Source organism: Alternaria metachromatica, assembly GCF_023757995.1.
Source record: "Alternaria metachromatica strain BMP 0045 chromosome Unknown scaffold_12, whole genome shotgun sequence".
Taxonomy (NCBI): Eukaryota; Fungi; Ascomycota; class Dothideomycetes; order Pleosporales; family Pleosporaceae; genus Alternaria; species Alternaria metachromatica.
In genome coordinates, this window is record NW_026055503.1 from 890,186 (window position 1) to 908,514 (window position 18,329).

The 18,329-nt window shown below is 28.5% G+C and overlaps 1 protein-coding gene across 1 annotated transcript; it reads left to right on the forward strand.

Moving 5' to 3' along the window:
- Positions 1 to 16,272: 16,272 nt before the first annotated feature.
- J4E83_006000 (uncharacterized protein) lies at positions 16,273 to 17,073 on the forward strand (the record flags this gene model as incomplete). Its single annotated transcript, XM_049332915.1, has 1 exon — positions 16,273 to 17,073. The coding sequence occupies one exon, from the start codon at positions 16,273 to 16,275 to the stop codon at positions 17,071 to 17,073; it is 801 nt and encodes a 266-aa protein (XP_049188157.1).
- Between the last annotated feature and the right edge of the window lie 1,256 nt (positions 17,074 to 18,329).

The following is an 18,329-nucleotide window of genomic DNA, read 5'->3' on the forward strand; positions in this document are numbered from 1 at the left end:
TCTAAAAGAAGAAGGTAGAACTTAAGTAGCAGCCTCTTTAAGTTAAGCGTAGTAAGAAGGTTAAGCGCTTAATTATAGAGCGTTATTAAGTAGAGCGCTATTACGCTAAGCGCTATTACGCTAAGTGCTAGCTTACATATTATAATTACTACTACTAGAGGTGTTATAATTAGAGTATAGAATACTATTATAGTAGAAGCTAGAGCGCTAGCGCTTATAGCTAGAGGTAGAGTTAGAAGTTAAGTTATTAGACTAAATTATAATAGTTAGCTATTAATTTAAGTATAAAAGTAAGAACTTACTATAGTAATAAAAAAGATAGAAAAGTAAGTAAAGTAAAAAAGTAAGTAGAGTAGTATATTAAGTAGAGTAGAAGATTAAGCGCAGAACTTAAGAGCGCTAAGGCTTAAAAGCTAAAGATCTTAAGTAAAAGAGTTAATTAGATAGGCAGCTTATTAGCTTATTAGCTTAAACGTCTTAATAATATAGAAGTAGATAATTATAGTAGAGAAGAGAAGAATTAGAGAACTTATTATTATAAAGTCTCTAATTCTAGCCTAAGCGCGCACCTACGTAGGTAGCTAGCGTAGCTTATTAAGCTTTTAATTACGCTATAAACCTTACCTAGAAAAGACTAGAAGCCTAAATCTTACTATTAGAATTGTCTCTTACTAGTTAGATACCTAGATTTCTATAGCTATTAGCTAGATTCTAAGCTATTATAAAGTAATTTCTAAACTAATAGAGTTAATTTCTAGGCTATTAGGCCTTATTTAAATAAGTAAGAGCTTACTACTATTAGTATTAAGTATAATTAAACGCTTAATTAGGCTGCAACCTACTACTACGCTCTAGATTCTTAAGCCTAAACTCTACTAAAGTATACTAATTATAGTAGATTTAATAGAATTAATTTTAGTAGAGTAGATTAATACTCTTACTACTCTAGAGAGTGTGTTAAAGTTAGAGAGTAGTTATAATTAGCTAATTATAAACACGTAATTGCTTAGCTCTTAGGTATATAGCTAGAGATTTTATTCTAACTTTCTTTTATAGAAAAAAAATTACAATATACTTAATTATCTCTAATTATTAATTGTCTCTAGCTCTAATAATAAATAAGCGTATAAGCGTAACTATATATATATATATATAAGCTTAGTACTATTAGTTCTATACTATAAGCTAGTTTAGTAAAAGTTTCTTTATAAGAGCTAGTCTTAGATTACTAAAAAAAAATACCTACGCTACTAGAGACTTAGTAGAAGATAGCTAGTAATAAGAATAAGAGTAAAAGTAAAGCTATAAATACTAGAAAGTTAACTTCTTTTTATAGCTAAGGCTCTTCTTTATAAGAGACTCTTTCTTAAAAAGATCTACCTTTTAAGCTCTATATATCTAGTCTAACTAAGAATTTTACTACTTTAGATATCTATAGTTAAGCCTCTAGAAGTAATACTAGCTCTTTCTTTACTACTTCTTCTAGTTTACGTCTAAAGAAAGATACTCTTATAATTATCTAGGCTCTATATACTAAAGCTAAGACCTAAGTTCTTACTTTAGTCTAAAACTAGAATCTCTAGAATCTAAATATTAATAGTAAGGTAATAGAGTTTATTACTAGTCTTAAATAGTAGTTTTCTAAGTAATAAAAGGTTATTCTTAATACTTTTATAACTAACGCAACCTTTCTATTTAACTAGATTACTAACTTTATTCTTAAAGTATCTAATATAGTTAAAGCGCTACTAAAGCTTATAGATAAGTATAGTAGCGTTAAAGTATTTAATAGCTAGTATTAAGTCTTAAGCTAAGCTAAGAATACTAAAGATAAGCGTATTATAGAGCTAACTACTACTACTAAGAGTATTAATATATTAGAGTCTAGTCTTATAAGCTATATCTTTTACTTTTTAAGTAAAGTCTTATATAACTACTAAGCTATATCTAATATATAGTTCTATCTTAGACGTCTAGATATTAGTAACGTAGCTCTTTTCTTAGTCTAAGTAGTAGCTATTTATATCTATACTTTATATAAAAGTACTAAAACTAATATTATTACGTAAGACTAGGCTACTTTAAGAGATTTTATTAAGGTAACTATTTAGTTTACTAAGAAGAACTTACTTTCTAAAATACTATCTCTTTTAAGGCATTCTATTAAAGTATTAAAAAAGAACTATAAGAAGTATAGTATAATACTAGGTATACTTAGCCTTACTACTAGAAATATTATAGTTTCTTTTACTTACTAGTATAAGAAAGATAGTACTTATAATAATTAATATAAATTTTAGTAATATATCTTTCTATATATAGCTAATAAGTATTCTAATCTAGACTACTAGATTGCGTATACTCTTTATAGTAGTAATAAGATAATAATTACTAATACTATTACTAGATACTAGATAAAGCTTTACTCTACCTATTAATTAGCTATCTCTATTATAATAGAACTTAGTTTAGGCCTATATAAGTTAAGAGTAATTAATAAAAGTAGTAATTATATTAAAGTAGAACTAAAGAAGATTAGAGTAAGATAACTTAGTAGAGCTAGATTAGTTACTTTTTTAGTAAACCTAGAGAAGTAGGTATACTAAAAGCGCTAGGCTAGTCTTAAGGTAGTTAAGAAGAGAATAGTAGTAGCTAAGTTATAGAAATTAAGGCTTTATAGTATATAAACTAGCCTTCTACTACTACTACTACTATCTAGCGCTAGCGCTCTAAAATCTACTCTAGCTTACTAATCTTTGTCTAAGAAGATAGATACTACGCTTAATAAAGATAATTTAGAAGATAAAGACTAGAATTCTAATAAGCTTAAGGCTTTAACTATAGCTAAGAACTATAAATATCTAGATAGAACTTCTAATTTTCTTTAACTAATTCTTAATAGCTACTCTAAGTATACTAAGCTTAATAACTATAAACGTGTTAAAGTTATCTAAGCGTAGTATTAAGAAGTCTATATTAGTTACTACTCTAATAGCTTATTAATTAATAGTACTTATGTCTATTAGACTTATATATAAGTAATAGCTACTTATATAGATCTCTTTAAGTAAGCTATAAATATAAAAGCTATAAATAATATTCTTCTTCTTTTATATCTTTTCTAAGATAAGTAGTATAAACTCTAAATCTACTTAGTTATATCTATTCTTTTTATTAAGTAGTATAAGCTTAGTAAACAAAACTCTAATCTTTTTAGCTATTACTTTTATTCTTAAATAGCTTATAATCTATACCTAATTTCTTTCTAGAAGAAGGTTAGTAAAAAGATAGGTTAGAGTAAGCTAGTAGAAGACTTTAAGTAGAAGAGTAATATTACTATAGAGAACTTTAAGTAGCTATTCTTTAATAATAAAAAACTTAAGAAAATTATTAAAGAATTCTTTAAGATATACTATTACTACCTCTAATACATTAATAGTAATAAGAACCTTAGCTAGCTTTATATTATATACTATTCTCTTATTTAATAAGCTATCTATACTAACCTTTATTACTAGATACTCTACTTAGTACTTTGTAAAGAATATACTATAGTTTTCTACTCTTACTATACTAAGTACACTATACTAGGTAATAAGACGTTCTTCTACTATATTAATCTTAATCTATTATTTATCTACGCTTAAGGTTAAGATATAAATATAATCTAAGAGTTAGTTTTAATTAATAATAAGAACTCTTAGAACTATATAGAGGTCTTAGAGAGCTTTTATTAATATATAGAACTATACTTATAATAGCGTAAGACTACTAAGAAGAATTCTACTAGCCTTATTAAAGAATAGTATAATAATATTAATTAGATGTAAGAAGTATAAGTAATAGCGCTAGGTATAAAGTAGAAGAAGTCTATTTATAGAGAAGAAGATATTTATATTACTTACTTTATAATACTCTATAGCTTTATAGAACTAGTAACTAAGATCTATTAAATAATTCTTCTATAGTATGTTATAGTACGCTAGAGCGTTATAGAGATTCTAGCTATAGAAATATATAATAAAATCTTAAAGACTTATTATAATCTTATAGCTCTTTCTATAATACTATCTAGATATTATAATAAGTATAGTAGTATTAAGTAGACATTTCTAGTAGATATATATATTAACTTCTTTTTCTAGATCTAGAAGGCTATTCTTGCGTAAGTTTTCTAGAATAACTCTTTTATATATAAGAAGATCTATAACCTTCTTAGTAAGAATAAGAATAGTATTCTAGAGTATATCTAGAAAGAGCGTAAGTACGTTATTAGAGAGATTAAAATACTATAGCTAATAGTTAAGAAGCTTAAGAAGGCTGCCTTTGCTAAAAGCGCTAATAGTAAATATCTAAATATTTTCTTTTTTACTAATAAAAGTATATCTTCTTCTTATAAGAGATAGTAGTATATTTAGAATTATAATTATAGTATAAGAGATACTATTAGACGTCTTATTAATAAGATTAATATAAAACTAGATATTTATTACTACTTCTATAACACTACTAACCTTAATACTATATCTACTTCTTTCTCTCTATTTAAGACTTCTTAGGCTTACGCTAGTAGTTTAGTATCTAGTCTATTATTACTCTCTAGCTTCTTACGCTCTCTAATAATATTACTACTACTAGTTCTACTACTTTCTTCTTAGTTTAAGATACTAACACTAGCTCTATTAGCTTCTTCTACTAGCCTATCTAAGCTATATTATAGTAGATAAAATATAAAGTAGACTAGATATACTAGTAACGTTACTAGTACTTAGATTTTAGATAAGCTTTTTATTTTATCTAAAATCTAACTACTACTTATACTATAGTAGTATATTACTAATATCTCTACTTAATTATTTATTTTACTTTTTACTTTCTTTTTTATATTTTTTCTTTATTTTTTCTTTATACTATAAGTAATTAATACGTTCTAGATAGTATAATAGAACTATACTACTAAGAAGAGAAGGTTTATACTAGTGTATAAAGTGTTCTTATATAAATTAGATCTTTAATAACCTAAGAATTACCTAGAAAGAGAATATCTTTTAATAAGAAGCTCTTTAGAATTATCTTATTATCTACTATTTTATCTTTTACTTATACTTTTTAGTATTAAACTCTTATATAATACTTTAGATAATAGAATCTCTTTATAATAGAACTCTTTTCTACTAAACTAACGTTTATATACTTCTTTACCTATACTAATTACCTTACGTTCTTATAGTAATATATCTTTATACTCTCTAATACCTATATAGTAATATTTTGCTAGTAATATTTAAGTTATTTATTAGCCTACTCTCTTTAATATCTTACTAGTAATACTCTATTAGTAATACTCTACTAGAAATATCTTGCTAGTAACGCTTAAGTTATTTATTAGCCTAACTATTAATATAATAGAAGCTACTAGAAGCTAAAGACTAATATTAAAATAACTTAAGAGGTAAGTACTAGTAATATCTCTAACGCTAACTTTCTTTCTAATCTTAACACTAATAGCTTTAACTTAGTAGTTACTATTATTACTTTTAGCTCTACTACTACCTCTAGCTCTACTACTACTACTATAGAAGTATCTTCTACTTCTATAACTCTATACTAAGAACGTATAGTAACTCTAGGCCTTTTTTAAGCCTATACTACCTAACTTTAATATATATACTTTTGTAGAGACTATAGATTCTATAAGATAATTACTAATAATAGCATTAAAGTCTTTAAGAAGCTAGTAATAGACTTAAGCTTACCTCTAGAACTACTATAGAGGTGCTTTATAGTTCTATAAGATAATTACTAATAATAGTATTAAAGCCTTTAAGAAGCTAGTAATAGACTTAGACTTACTACTCTAGCTACTATAGAGGTACTTTACGCTTCTATAAGATAATTACTAATAATAGTATTAAAGCCTTTAAGAAGCTAGTAATAAGTTAACTTAGGCTTACCTCTAGAACTACTACTACTCTAGCTACTATAGAGGTGCCTTACGCTTCTATAACTCTATACTAACACTAATAGTCTTAACTTAGAGAAGAGTAAGATAGCCTTATTTTATATTAGATATTATAATAGAGATATAGCTAATTAGCTTAATAGCTTTCTTTACTCTCTACTTTTAGCTACCTAGTTATAAGTAAGAGTAAAATAGCTTTATTTTATATTAGACGTTATAATAGAAATATAGCTAATTAGCTTAACGCTTATTAAAACCTTTACTATACTAAAGACTAGCTAATCTATTATAGAAGATTTTAGAGTCTACTATAGCTTTTTCTCTTCTAGCTATTCTAGCTGCTATAGCCTACTTCTCTCTAGCTATTACTTTTATACTTTTCTAATTAAGAGCTTAGCCTAGTTAGTTACTAATAATATTAAGCTAGCTATCTTTAACCTATTTCTAGAGTAGATATATATCTAATAGGTTTTTATTATTTAGGCTAACTACTCTTATATTATAGACTAATTATACTAATACTAATAGCCTTAACTTAGGCTTACCTCTAGAACTACTACTACTATAGAGGTACTTTACGCTTCTATAACTCTACACTAATACTAATAGCCTTAACTTAGGCTTACTCTAAGACTACTACTACTACTACTCTAGCTACTATAAAGGTACTTTACACTTTTATAACTCTACACTATTATAGTAGAATATCTAATTATTACCTTAGGTTTACTCTAGCCTCTTACTTTAAAGAAATAAGGTAGTATCTATAAAAATCTTCTAGCGTAGTTTAGATCTAAAAGCTTAGCCTAGTTAGCTACTAAGAGATAACGTATCTTAATACTAATAGTCTTAACTTAGACTACTTATTATTAATATTAGATAGTTACGTTATATATTATAAACACTTAATACTATCTACCTACCTATCTATCTACTTATCTATCTATCTATCTACCTACTACTACTCTAGCGTATTATTAGTAATACTTTAGCTTCTAGTAAGTTCTTAGAGTCTATATAGACGTCTACAGGCTTCTATTATATTAAATTATAGCCTATTTAGATAATTTTAGAGTTCTTACTACTATCTTTATTATTTATAACTCTCTAGAAACTACTAAATTACTACTAAGACTTTACTTACTACGCTAGTAGCTAATAACTATATAAATAGCTTATTCTCTATCTTCTTAACTATAACTTTAGAACTATCTATCTTACTAGAGATAGCTAAAGATAACTAATACCTAGAATACTAGATAGAGAGAACTTAGACGCAAAACAATACGCTCTATATTATAGTTTACCTAGCTAGCTTATATTCTATATACCTATATACTATACTCTAAGTCTACTTAAGTAGTTTATAAATAAGTTAGTACTTTTATTTCTATTTAGAAAAGTTCTATAGACACTACCTTTAGGCATCTTTATTAACTACCTTTAGGTAACTCTAGAGTAGCTACCTATTTAATATTATTTATATACTATTTTATAATATATAGTTTAAAGCTTTAGTTTAACTTTAAATATCTTCTATAATACTAAGTCTACTAATTATCTTCTAAGAGAAATGTAAGTTAGTACTTATAACTAGCTATAATAGGCTTATAAGACTTATACTTAGTTAACTTATACCTAACTCTTTTAATTACCTATCTTATCTTTTACAAAGATAAGAAGTATAACTCTTACTTAGACTATTAAGAGGTATATTTAACTCTTTTCTATTACTCTATTACCTACTACTATAAAGTTACTATTTAGCTTAGTAGCTTTCTTTAAGTTTAGAGAATATTTAAGTTCTAAAACTTAATTACTTAAGATTATATATAACTCTAGAGGTTATTACTTCTTCTAGCTTACTAGTTAAGTAAAGACCTTTACACTTTTATCTTACTATTTAAGCTATTCTATTCTACTTTATTTATACTAAGTAAATAATATATATATAATTTAGCGTCTTACGCTAAGTAGTAAATAACGCGTCTATAAATAATATATAAATTCTATATCTTAAATACTACTCTATAAACTACTACTTTGCCTTAGCTTCTATATTACTACTTTTTTATTCTACGTTAATACTACGCTTACGCTTCTTAATACTATAAACACTACTACTACCTCTATAGATAGTAGTAAGCTTCTATAATAACTTAGTAACCTATAAAAGCTATCTCTACCTTCTAAGTCTTTTCTCTATTTTCTCTTTTTAGCAAATAAGAAGAAGTATAAGTAGTATAGCTATAATATAGATAGTTATACTAATAAGAGTAGAACTAGTTATTAGAAGTTTTAGTATAACTACTATAAGACTAGTATACTACGCCTAGCTAAAGCTAATAATAAGCTAGTAAACTTTTCTACCTTATTAAAGTAAAAGAAGAGTATTATTACGCCTAATAACCTACCTCTTTTAAAGCAGCTTAATTAGAGTATAACTCTACGCTAACTATTATAAACTTATAGTAGTATTAGTAGTCTACGTAGCTTTATATAAACCTTTAGAACTAGTACTTATAATCTTCTCTATATATTTAATTCTAAGTCTAGGTGTATAGATAATCTTTTAAAGTTAACTATATCTCTACTATTAAGTTAGCCTCTACTAGTAGATACTAATTCTACTTCTACTCTATAACTATACTTTAGTCTATATAAGCTTACTAATAAAAACCTAGATACTCTATAACGTAAACTAACTTCTATATTTTATAGATAGAGTAGTAATTAACGTAGTTCTTCTCTATTCTTATCTATAGCTCTATTCTTATTACTATATTACTTACTTATACGTTTACTTAAGCGTCTTACTTTAAGTTCTATACTATCTCTCTTTATTCTTTAATTTAAACATTCTATATCTTCTACTTATTTAATTATACTTATAGATAGCGTAGAAGAGTTTTCTAAGAAACTAGATAATAAGAAAGAGGTTACCTAGTTTATCTATAAGATCTATAAGTGTAACTAAGTAAATATATAAAAAGCTAGAGTAAGTTATATATACTACGTAGATAATATACCTATAGAGTAATATAGAGTATAGTGCTATTTTCTTAGTTATAAATAAGTAGAGTAGTTCTTTTTAGATAGAGACTAGATAAACAATAACTATAACTACTACTATATTAGTAGAGTAAATATACCTACTATTATAAACTCTTATTAACGTAAACTATTATTATTAGTATTACTACTTTAGTTACTAGTGTCTTAGAGGTATTTCTTATCTAATAACTATTCTATTTTATATAGCGTATACTATACTAGTACTATCTATACTAGTAAGTTAAAGTAAGGCTTAAAAAACACTAATATATAACTTAATAAATATCTATCTACTCTTCTAGTTAAGTTCTATAATAATAACGTTAAACGCCTAAACTTTAAGAATATTAACCTTTCTAAACTAGCTATAACTAAGAAGTATTAGAAGCTAAGAGATTATTTTTATAAAGTATTAGTAAAAAAGAAGTTAGATACTTACTCTAGCTACTAGAAAAGATAGTTTAATATAAATATCTTTAATTACTTATATAAGCGCTATAGAAGAGATAAAAGAAATGTTTCTTTCTATAGTGCGCTTAATAACACTAATTCTAGTAATATACCTAATCTTTCTATTCTTAGCGTTATTAACGAGATGCTAATCTCTTATGTTTATATAGTTATTAATATATAATAGTATTATAGATAGTAGTTTAAGTATACTAGCTATATCTATTACTTTCTCTATAATACTAGTAAGATTTTTCTAAAACTACTACTTCTTTTAGAGAACTTTAATATTATTATTTTAAAGCTAAAGAGAAATACTAATAAGAAGAGAGTTAAACGCTAGTTTACCTAAGACTATAGAGTGCGTTACTAATATATTTAGTAATAGCTTTACTATCTTAAAGTAAATTACCTAGGTTACTATAATATTAAGATTATTCTAGAAAACTTATCTAGACTTCTAGCTAACGCTTCTGTCTATAAAAGGCTTCTTATTAGTAGTTATAATATTAATAAGTTACTTAATAGTACTTCTCTTAATACTAATAATAACTAGAGTCTAGAAAAGAGTACTATACTAAACTTACTTACTAATTAAGAAGCTATAGATACTCTTTATACTTAGCTCTAAGATAAGCCTAAGTTATTAGTTTCTACTATTACTAATATATCTATTAATAAGTTTAATAACACTATATCTCTTATATTACTAGTATTTCTAACGCTTTTCTCTTAAGGCTAAGCTAAGTATCTATAACTACGTCTATAGTTACTTCTATTTATAGACTTAATATATTATCTTTTTCTATATAAAGATAGATATTTTACCTACTACTTATACTTCTATTATATTATATTTAATCTTATTATACGTAAGCGCGTCTATAAGTAGTTAGACCTTTTTATATAAAAGCTTTATAATAAGAATATTAGTATTAATAACTTAAAAACTACCTTTAAGAGTAATACTATATAAGCTAAGTTTATTATTAACTATATTATACATAGTATAGGCTCTCTCTAAGGTATCTATCTATTCTAGTATAGTAAGAGTAAATAATATAAGGCTATTATTTACTAGATTAGTTATCTAAACTTCTTTAGTACCTAGTCTACTACTAACCTTTACTAGAATAACTTATAGAGACTAATACTAAACTATAATAATTAGAAGTCTAGTATATAGGCTAATTAAATGCGTATTATAAGAGATAACCTTTAAGATAATCTATTTATTAGTGTATTCTACTTTAACTATTACTTCTAGATCTTTAAGTATAAGATAATTAATAAGCTATTTAATATTAAAGATTACTAGCGTTATTTTAAATAGTAGAAGCGTAGTAGTCTCTATATCTATAGCCTATACTAGAGCTAGAGTATACTTAACCTAGAGCTACCTTTTAGTATTTATAAAGGCTCTACTACTAAAGTATAGAAAGAATAGTTAAAAACTTTTAGTAAGTTCTATAGTATTTATATATCTACTATAAACTCTTATAAGCGTAGTTAACCTTCTACTTAAGATTAATATACGCTTATAGCTCTTCTCTTAGACTAGTAGTTAAATAACTTTAGGTCTTTTATAAACCTTCTTAACTACTTCTAAATCTATTATTATACTATAAGCTACTATCTCTAGGCACTACGCTTTTATATATAAGTTAAGAGAGATATTCTAGAGTATTAGTTTAGAGCACTATAGCCTAATACATCTTCTTCTTAGATTACTATTACTAAAAGAAAGAAGTACTATAGATTCTACTTTATACGCAATAATCTAAGAATAAATATCTATAACTAGCTACTAGTAATAGCGTAGATAGCTAATATTAACCTATAGCTATACACTAGCTCTTAAGGTATTATATAATATATTATAGCTTATACTTTAAAAGCTAAAAAGTAGTTAGACTTATATAAAAATATAATAAAGAAGCTTCTTCTATACCTTTCTAAAGTATCTCTATTATATAGCTTAGTCTTAAAGACTATAATAAGGCTTATAGAAGAGTAGAATTAGTTAGTATCTAAGATTATATTTCTTTTACTTAATTTACCTCTTATAAAGTTAACTTATAACGTTATTCTTATAAACTATTATAAGAAGAACTAATAGCTAACTATATAGTATAGAGAAGAAGATAGCAACACTAGACTAGCGCTAACTAAGTTATTACTCTAGCTATACAAGAACTATTCTAATTAACTTAAAAAAGTCTTCTACTTTAAGTTTCTCTACTATTATAAGCTAAAGTTATATATAGAGTATACTTATAGAAAGAAGTAAGTCTTAAACTTCTTTTCTTACTATAATCTATAGAAGAAGAACTAGGTAGAGAATTATTATTAAGTAAAGCTTATACTTTATTATCTTTTCTATAAAGTTAATAACTTCTTTATATTACTTAATAGTAATTATAAGTATTTAAGCTTTAAGAGAGCTTAGAATAACTATAAGAATATATATAAAGTAAGTAAGCTCTATTCTTTTAATACTTATAATAACCTAAATAACTCTCTTAAGAAGAATAATAATACTATAATAGATATAGATCTTAAAGTAGAGAACCTTAAGCCTTACTAGGCTAAGTTATCTTATTAGCTACCTACTTAAGAGGGTCTTATAGTCTCTAGTAACTCTAACACTATTAGTAACTAGATTCTTAATAAGTAGTATAACTAGAATAAATATATTAGTTACTAGTATATAGCTAGAGATTAGTTAGAGACTATAAAAGCTAGCTACTCTATAGAACTTTAAGCTTAAGTTATTAGTACGCCTACTACGTTAAATATAAAGTAGAGACTATTTTATAATACTCTAATTACTTATTTTAAGGCTTAGTTAAGTTGTAGGTTATATTAATAGTAACGCCTAAAGTAATTACTTACTTACTTAGATAGTAAAGCTAGAATAAGTAAGACGTACGTTATTCTTATAGTTAGCTATAATCTTAAGAAGATAGCTATAACGTACCTAAACTATTCTAGTATATAAGCTAATAACTCTATTCTCTACGCTGCTCTGTCTAGAGTAGCTACTTATAATATTACTAGTCTTACTCTTTACTTATTATTCTATCTACTATTAAACTTTAGTAAGAACTACTAAACACTAAGTTAAAGTATAGTATAGATACTATAAACTATATTCTATAGTATAAGCTACTTTATTATTAATAAAAAGTCTATAATAGACCTAATAACATTAGTATAGATTTACTACTAATATTATAAGATCTTCTCTATAATAGCTAAATAACTATTTAGTAGCTTATATATTATTCTTATAGAAGACTTCTTCTAGCTACCTTCTATTAGTAGTAAAGCTTTATTTAGTACTACTCTTAGTAATATATATAAGAGTGTTAGATAATAGCTTTATACTCTCTTTAATAAGACTATTAAGCTAATAGATATTATATATTAACTTAGAGATAGCAAGAAGCTATTTTATATAGCTTTTAATAGTCTACGTAATAGTAAGCTAACTATTAATAACTAGTCTATACTAGTAGTATAGATATAATCTAAGCTAGAAGTTATAGAGTAAGCTAAGTTCTATAACGCGCTATTACTACTACTAATACGCGCTTAAGTTTAAGAGTTAAACTATTAAGTTCTCTAAAACTCTAGTGTTACTATTATAAACTTAGTATATAAGTGTAAAGAATATAGTACTACTTAAGTTACTAAAAAGAAAGTAAACCTAATATAGATCTTACTACTATAGATTAGAGTAAAGTACCTACTTAATAAAAACTTATAGACGCTAGCTAGCCTTATAAATAGTGCTTATAGTATCTTAAAAGATATTATCTAGCGCGTAGGTAATAACCTAAGTAACTTTATCTATTAACTATACTATCTTCTTATTACCTTTAAGAGCTATAGTAGCTCTACTCTTACTATTTCTAAGACTCTAGACTACGCTAACTATAAGTCTTACTATAAAGTAGTGCTAATATTCTCTTTACACTATAAGTAGTATTATTAGAACGTACTATATTTATAGATTTAGTTCTCTCTAGTACTAGCGTACGCTCTTACTATTTATAAAAGTTAAGATCTCTTTCTTAATTCTATCTACTTAAACTTAGAAGATTAAAAAAACTTTAGTAATAGTATAACTTACGTTATAGTGTTACGCGCTTATACGCTAGGTAGTGTTCTATTTAAATAACTATTTAACTATAAGCGTCTTTACTATAGTAATAATTTACTTTTTATTTAGATATATAAGTTTAATATAGCTAAGTATGTAAAGTAGTAACTTATAACTTCTAAGCCTAAGTATATAGACGCCTTACTAGACTTTAATATTAACTTACTATATATAATACTAGACACTTAGACTAATAATAAAGTAAGTAAGAGTATAGGTAATAGTAGTACTAATACTAGTAACTACTTTATTTAGAGCGAAAGTAAGAATAGTATAAATAGAATTAAGAAGTGTATTAAAGCTATAAGTAGTATTAAAAAAAAGAATAAGAATACTAATAATAATTCTAAGCTTATAGTATATCTTTTAGCTATAGCTAACGCTATATATATAGAATCTATATTATTCTTAGAGCTATATAACTAAAGCTATTACAATTAACACTAAAGTTACGTAATAGGTATATTATTATTATTAAGTAGAGTAATAGCTAGAGTAGGTAGTAATAGACGTTTAGAGATTAAACTTATAGTAAACTTTAAGTAATAAAGAAAGTTAAAAGACCTAAAGCTTTATAGAGTCTTTTAGCTCTATACGTAGAGCTATAATATAATTTTAAAAGTAAGCTTTAACTACTATACCTTATAAAGATTATACTAGTAGTAGTACTTTATCTAGAATTTATTAAAAGTATATATATATTAGAAGAGGTAATAAAACTTATAGTAGATTATAGAGATAAGATAATTAAGTAGATAAACTCTATTTAGCTAGTACTTTCTGCGTTATATATATATAGTAGTAGCCTAGACTTATTAAAAAGCGTATCTATAGTATAGTTTAGGTAATTTCTATTAATAATAGCTAGCCTTATAAAGCTTTTATTCTATATTAGATTTTATAATATCTACTATAGCGCTGCGTAAGACTTTATAAAGTTAAGATATTAAGACTTTAATAAAACTAATAAAGCTATAAAAAAGCTACTAAAGTATTTATACTATACTATATATATAGAAGTTACGTAGAGATATATAGGTAAGTAGTAAAATAATCTTTTTTATATCTAACTATATCTTAAGCATACTATTAATAGCGTAGAAGCTCTTTTTCTAAACTTAAATATATCTATTCTAGTTAAGATAAAATAAAGTATAAAAGATAAGAACCTTAAGTTACTAGTTAATCTTAACTATAAGTCTACCTTTAGGCTTAGCTCTAAAGAGTAGAAAGTAATAAAGATAGTAAGACTAAAGAGCGTAAGTATAGTAAGATAAGTAGAAGATATTACGCTAATAAGTACGTATAACAAACTACTAATTACTAAGATTAATAAGAAGATAGTATACTCTAAATATAGTAGAAGCTAGTAGACTCTAGTTATTAATAAGAAAAAGAGTAATAAAAATAACCTAATAGTAGGCCTCTAAGTAGAGTTAATATTAGTTATATTTAGCCTCTTAGCTAATAATAGTAATAATAATAGTAATAGAGACGTTAATAAGAAAAAGTATAATAATACTATATTAGAATTATTATTTAAAGATTTTGTACTACTAAGTATAATATCTAATAAAGTATTAATAGTGCTCTTATAACTTAGCTAGCTAACTATAATATAACTTACTAAGATAACTTTTATATTCTTTCTCTATAAGCTTATATCTATAAATATTACTAGTAACTAAACTATAGCTATAAAGAATAAAATAGCGTAGGTAGTATAATTAAAGACTCTTAATAGTAATAGTAAGAATTTAGTAACTATATTTTAGTATTACTACTTATATTATAATAAACACTTTTATATTTACTTTATATTAAGTTAAAAGAATCTAAATAGCTATTAACGTAGCTATATAGTACTAGTAGCTATACTAGTAGACACTTTTATAACTACTATAATAAAGTAGAACTTCTTATATCTAAAATATAAGAAAGTCTACGCTTATTAGAGTACTCTTATAAGATATCTATAAGAATATAATTAGAAGAATAGTATTTATTCTTATAGGTGTAATCTAAATTAGGTTTATATTTCTAGAGTATTGTTCTAGAGATATATACGTAATTAGCACTTAACTTAGAATAAAGTCTACTATATAGAATAAGTACTTTAGAGATCTAGTTAATAAACTATACTAGGTAGTGTATACTAAGTTCTACAGCGCTGCTACTAGCTACTAAGAAAAGCAAGTTTATTGTTCTAGATAAGCGAGAATAATATATCACTATCTGCATAAAGACGTGCTCTGCAATCAACAAGTGATAACAAACACGAGAAACCTTGTCTGTGTAAAGTATAGTTTAGACGGTCGACAACACAGGCGGGCTTACGCAACGCCAATACCAGCCGCGGATTAATTACTGTCGTACGGTTAGACTATTAAACTAGCGAAGTTGTAAATTATAGGGAGGGTGAGATTTAAGGTCTGGTCTCGGTTGTTGTTCAAACTAAAGGTTGCTGCTTTCCTGATTGCTGGACATTCATTCCCTACCAACCTTTACACAGCATCGCCATCGTCATCAACAACACCCATTTGCTACCCTAATACCTCCCAATTCCAATACCAGATAATCCCGCCATCCATTCTACCACTCATCAAATACCACACACCCATCCCATCCCACCACCAACATGGGCGTCTTCTACGAAACCATACCAAACAGCCTCATCCCATGGATCAAAGAGCAGCAAATGCTCTGGGTAGGCACGGCGCCTCTCTCAGGCGACGGCCACATCAACATCTCCCCAAAAGGAGGTCAGAACTTCGGCGTCCTGAATGAACGAACGTTTTGGTACATGGATCTCACAGGAAGTGGCGTAGAAACACATGCGCACCTGCACGAGCCAGGGAATGGTCGTATCTGCGTCATGTTCATGGCCTTCACCGGCCCCCCAAAAATCGTGCGTATATGGGGCGAAGGCCGCGCCATCGAGAACGGAACCCCGGAATACGAGGCCTTCATACGAGAGCACAAGGTCGAAACCATCCCCGGTTCCCGCAGCATCATCATGGTAGATGTGCACCAATGCGGCACATCCTGCGGCTTCAGCGTCCCCTACTACGACTTTGTTGGCCACCGCGACATTCTGAACGAACACTTCCGCAAGAAGGACGCAAAGTACCAAGCTGGCGACGAGAAAGAATCGATGGATCACTACTGGGCGTGGAAGAGCCAGCTTAGTATCGATGGGTTACCTGGCATGAAGAGGGGGTATGAGTTTGCGCAGAGGAATGGGGTGCAGCCGTTGAAGAAGATGGTGGGGCCGTATGCGCCTGGGGATAGGGGCAGGAGGGATGGGGATGGGAGGGTGGAGGTGTTGTGGTTGTTTGTGGTTTTGTTGTTGGGCATTGTTATCGGTGGGGCGGTTAGTTTGAGTGTTGTTACGCCCGAGAGGGTGAGGGCGCTGCAGGAGAATGGGAGGGTGTTTTGAGGGGATGGAGATTCGCAAGTGGGTCGTTTATTGTTGATGTGGAAAGTGGTCGCGGAAGATAGGAAGCGGATTGTACTGCGTGTTGTAGATGCAGGAGGATCCGATCGGTAAATTTCATGCAACGTGTGCAGTATATCTTCTTCGACACTGCGCAGTGCAGGTACTCGTGTGACTCGTATGTCAGCAAATTGTACCAAAGGATGTTAGTTATGTGGGTGCTAAGGATCTCACGCATACTTGCACCACCCAGTACAGTCTGCGCGTGATAGTCGTACGCCCAAGAGTACTTTCCTGTACTGGTTCCTGGCGTGATGACAGTCGAAGCGGTTAGCGTATGCATTCAAGTGAGCCAATGATCTCTGCTGTAAGACATCACAGGTAGCTCAGGCCGCTCTTGCTGCCAGTAAAGATTGGAGTCCAGGAATCCCGATGACTGATCATCTACTTGGCGTTACGTGGGAATTAAGAATTGTCATTAGGCGTGCCATGTGCTGCAACACACGTATACGAATATCCGGCGCTGATGGTGGAGATTGTCGAGGTTGAGAACGGATGGGGAAGCGACAGGCGGCGGGGTCAGACGGGGCGGGATTCAGCCGTAGCTACTACCTCAGCGTTGGGAAGGTGCGAACCTTTCTGTTACCTCACCGTGGCCTTGGCTAGACTCAGCGCTCTGACATGCGCGTGGTACCGAGCACATGGGGAGTACCAACGTAGTCGATAAACGGACCATGCACTATTCCTCGTGTACTCCTAGTAGGCTTTAGCCGTTTTGCACCAAGGCAGCCCTGAAGTCGGTATACGGTGCTGACTATGTCTCGGCTAAGCCTGCCTCTTGATAGATGTAGAGAGCCCTGGCAATAACATGCGAGTGCGTGTTGACGAAATCTCCAAGCTCTTCAAAATCAATAAGCTCAGCGTCGCGTCATAGAAGCGACGGCAAAAAGCTTGGGACCAACTGCCAACACCGCAGACGCTTATCCGTGGTTCTGGCGTGGCGAGGCGTTTCAATAAAGCCGGAACCGTAACGGTAGAGTACCTGCTCACGTGCGGCATCGCGCTTGCCGGCCGAGGTCTTCATCAAGCTTAATTTAGGCGACGTGTCGATCTTGAGTTCCCCCAATCCCCGTCTTTTACCCTATCAACCTCATCACCGTCGATACGCTCTATTTGCGAAAAAGGACCGCGCATCTGACCAGGTCCGTCGAGGATAGGCGCGACACCACTCCATCGCGCCGTATGATTACCGCACACCA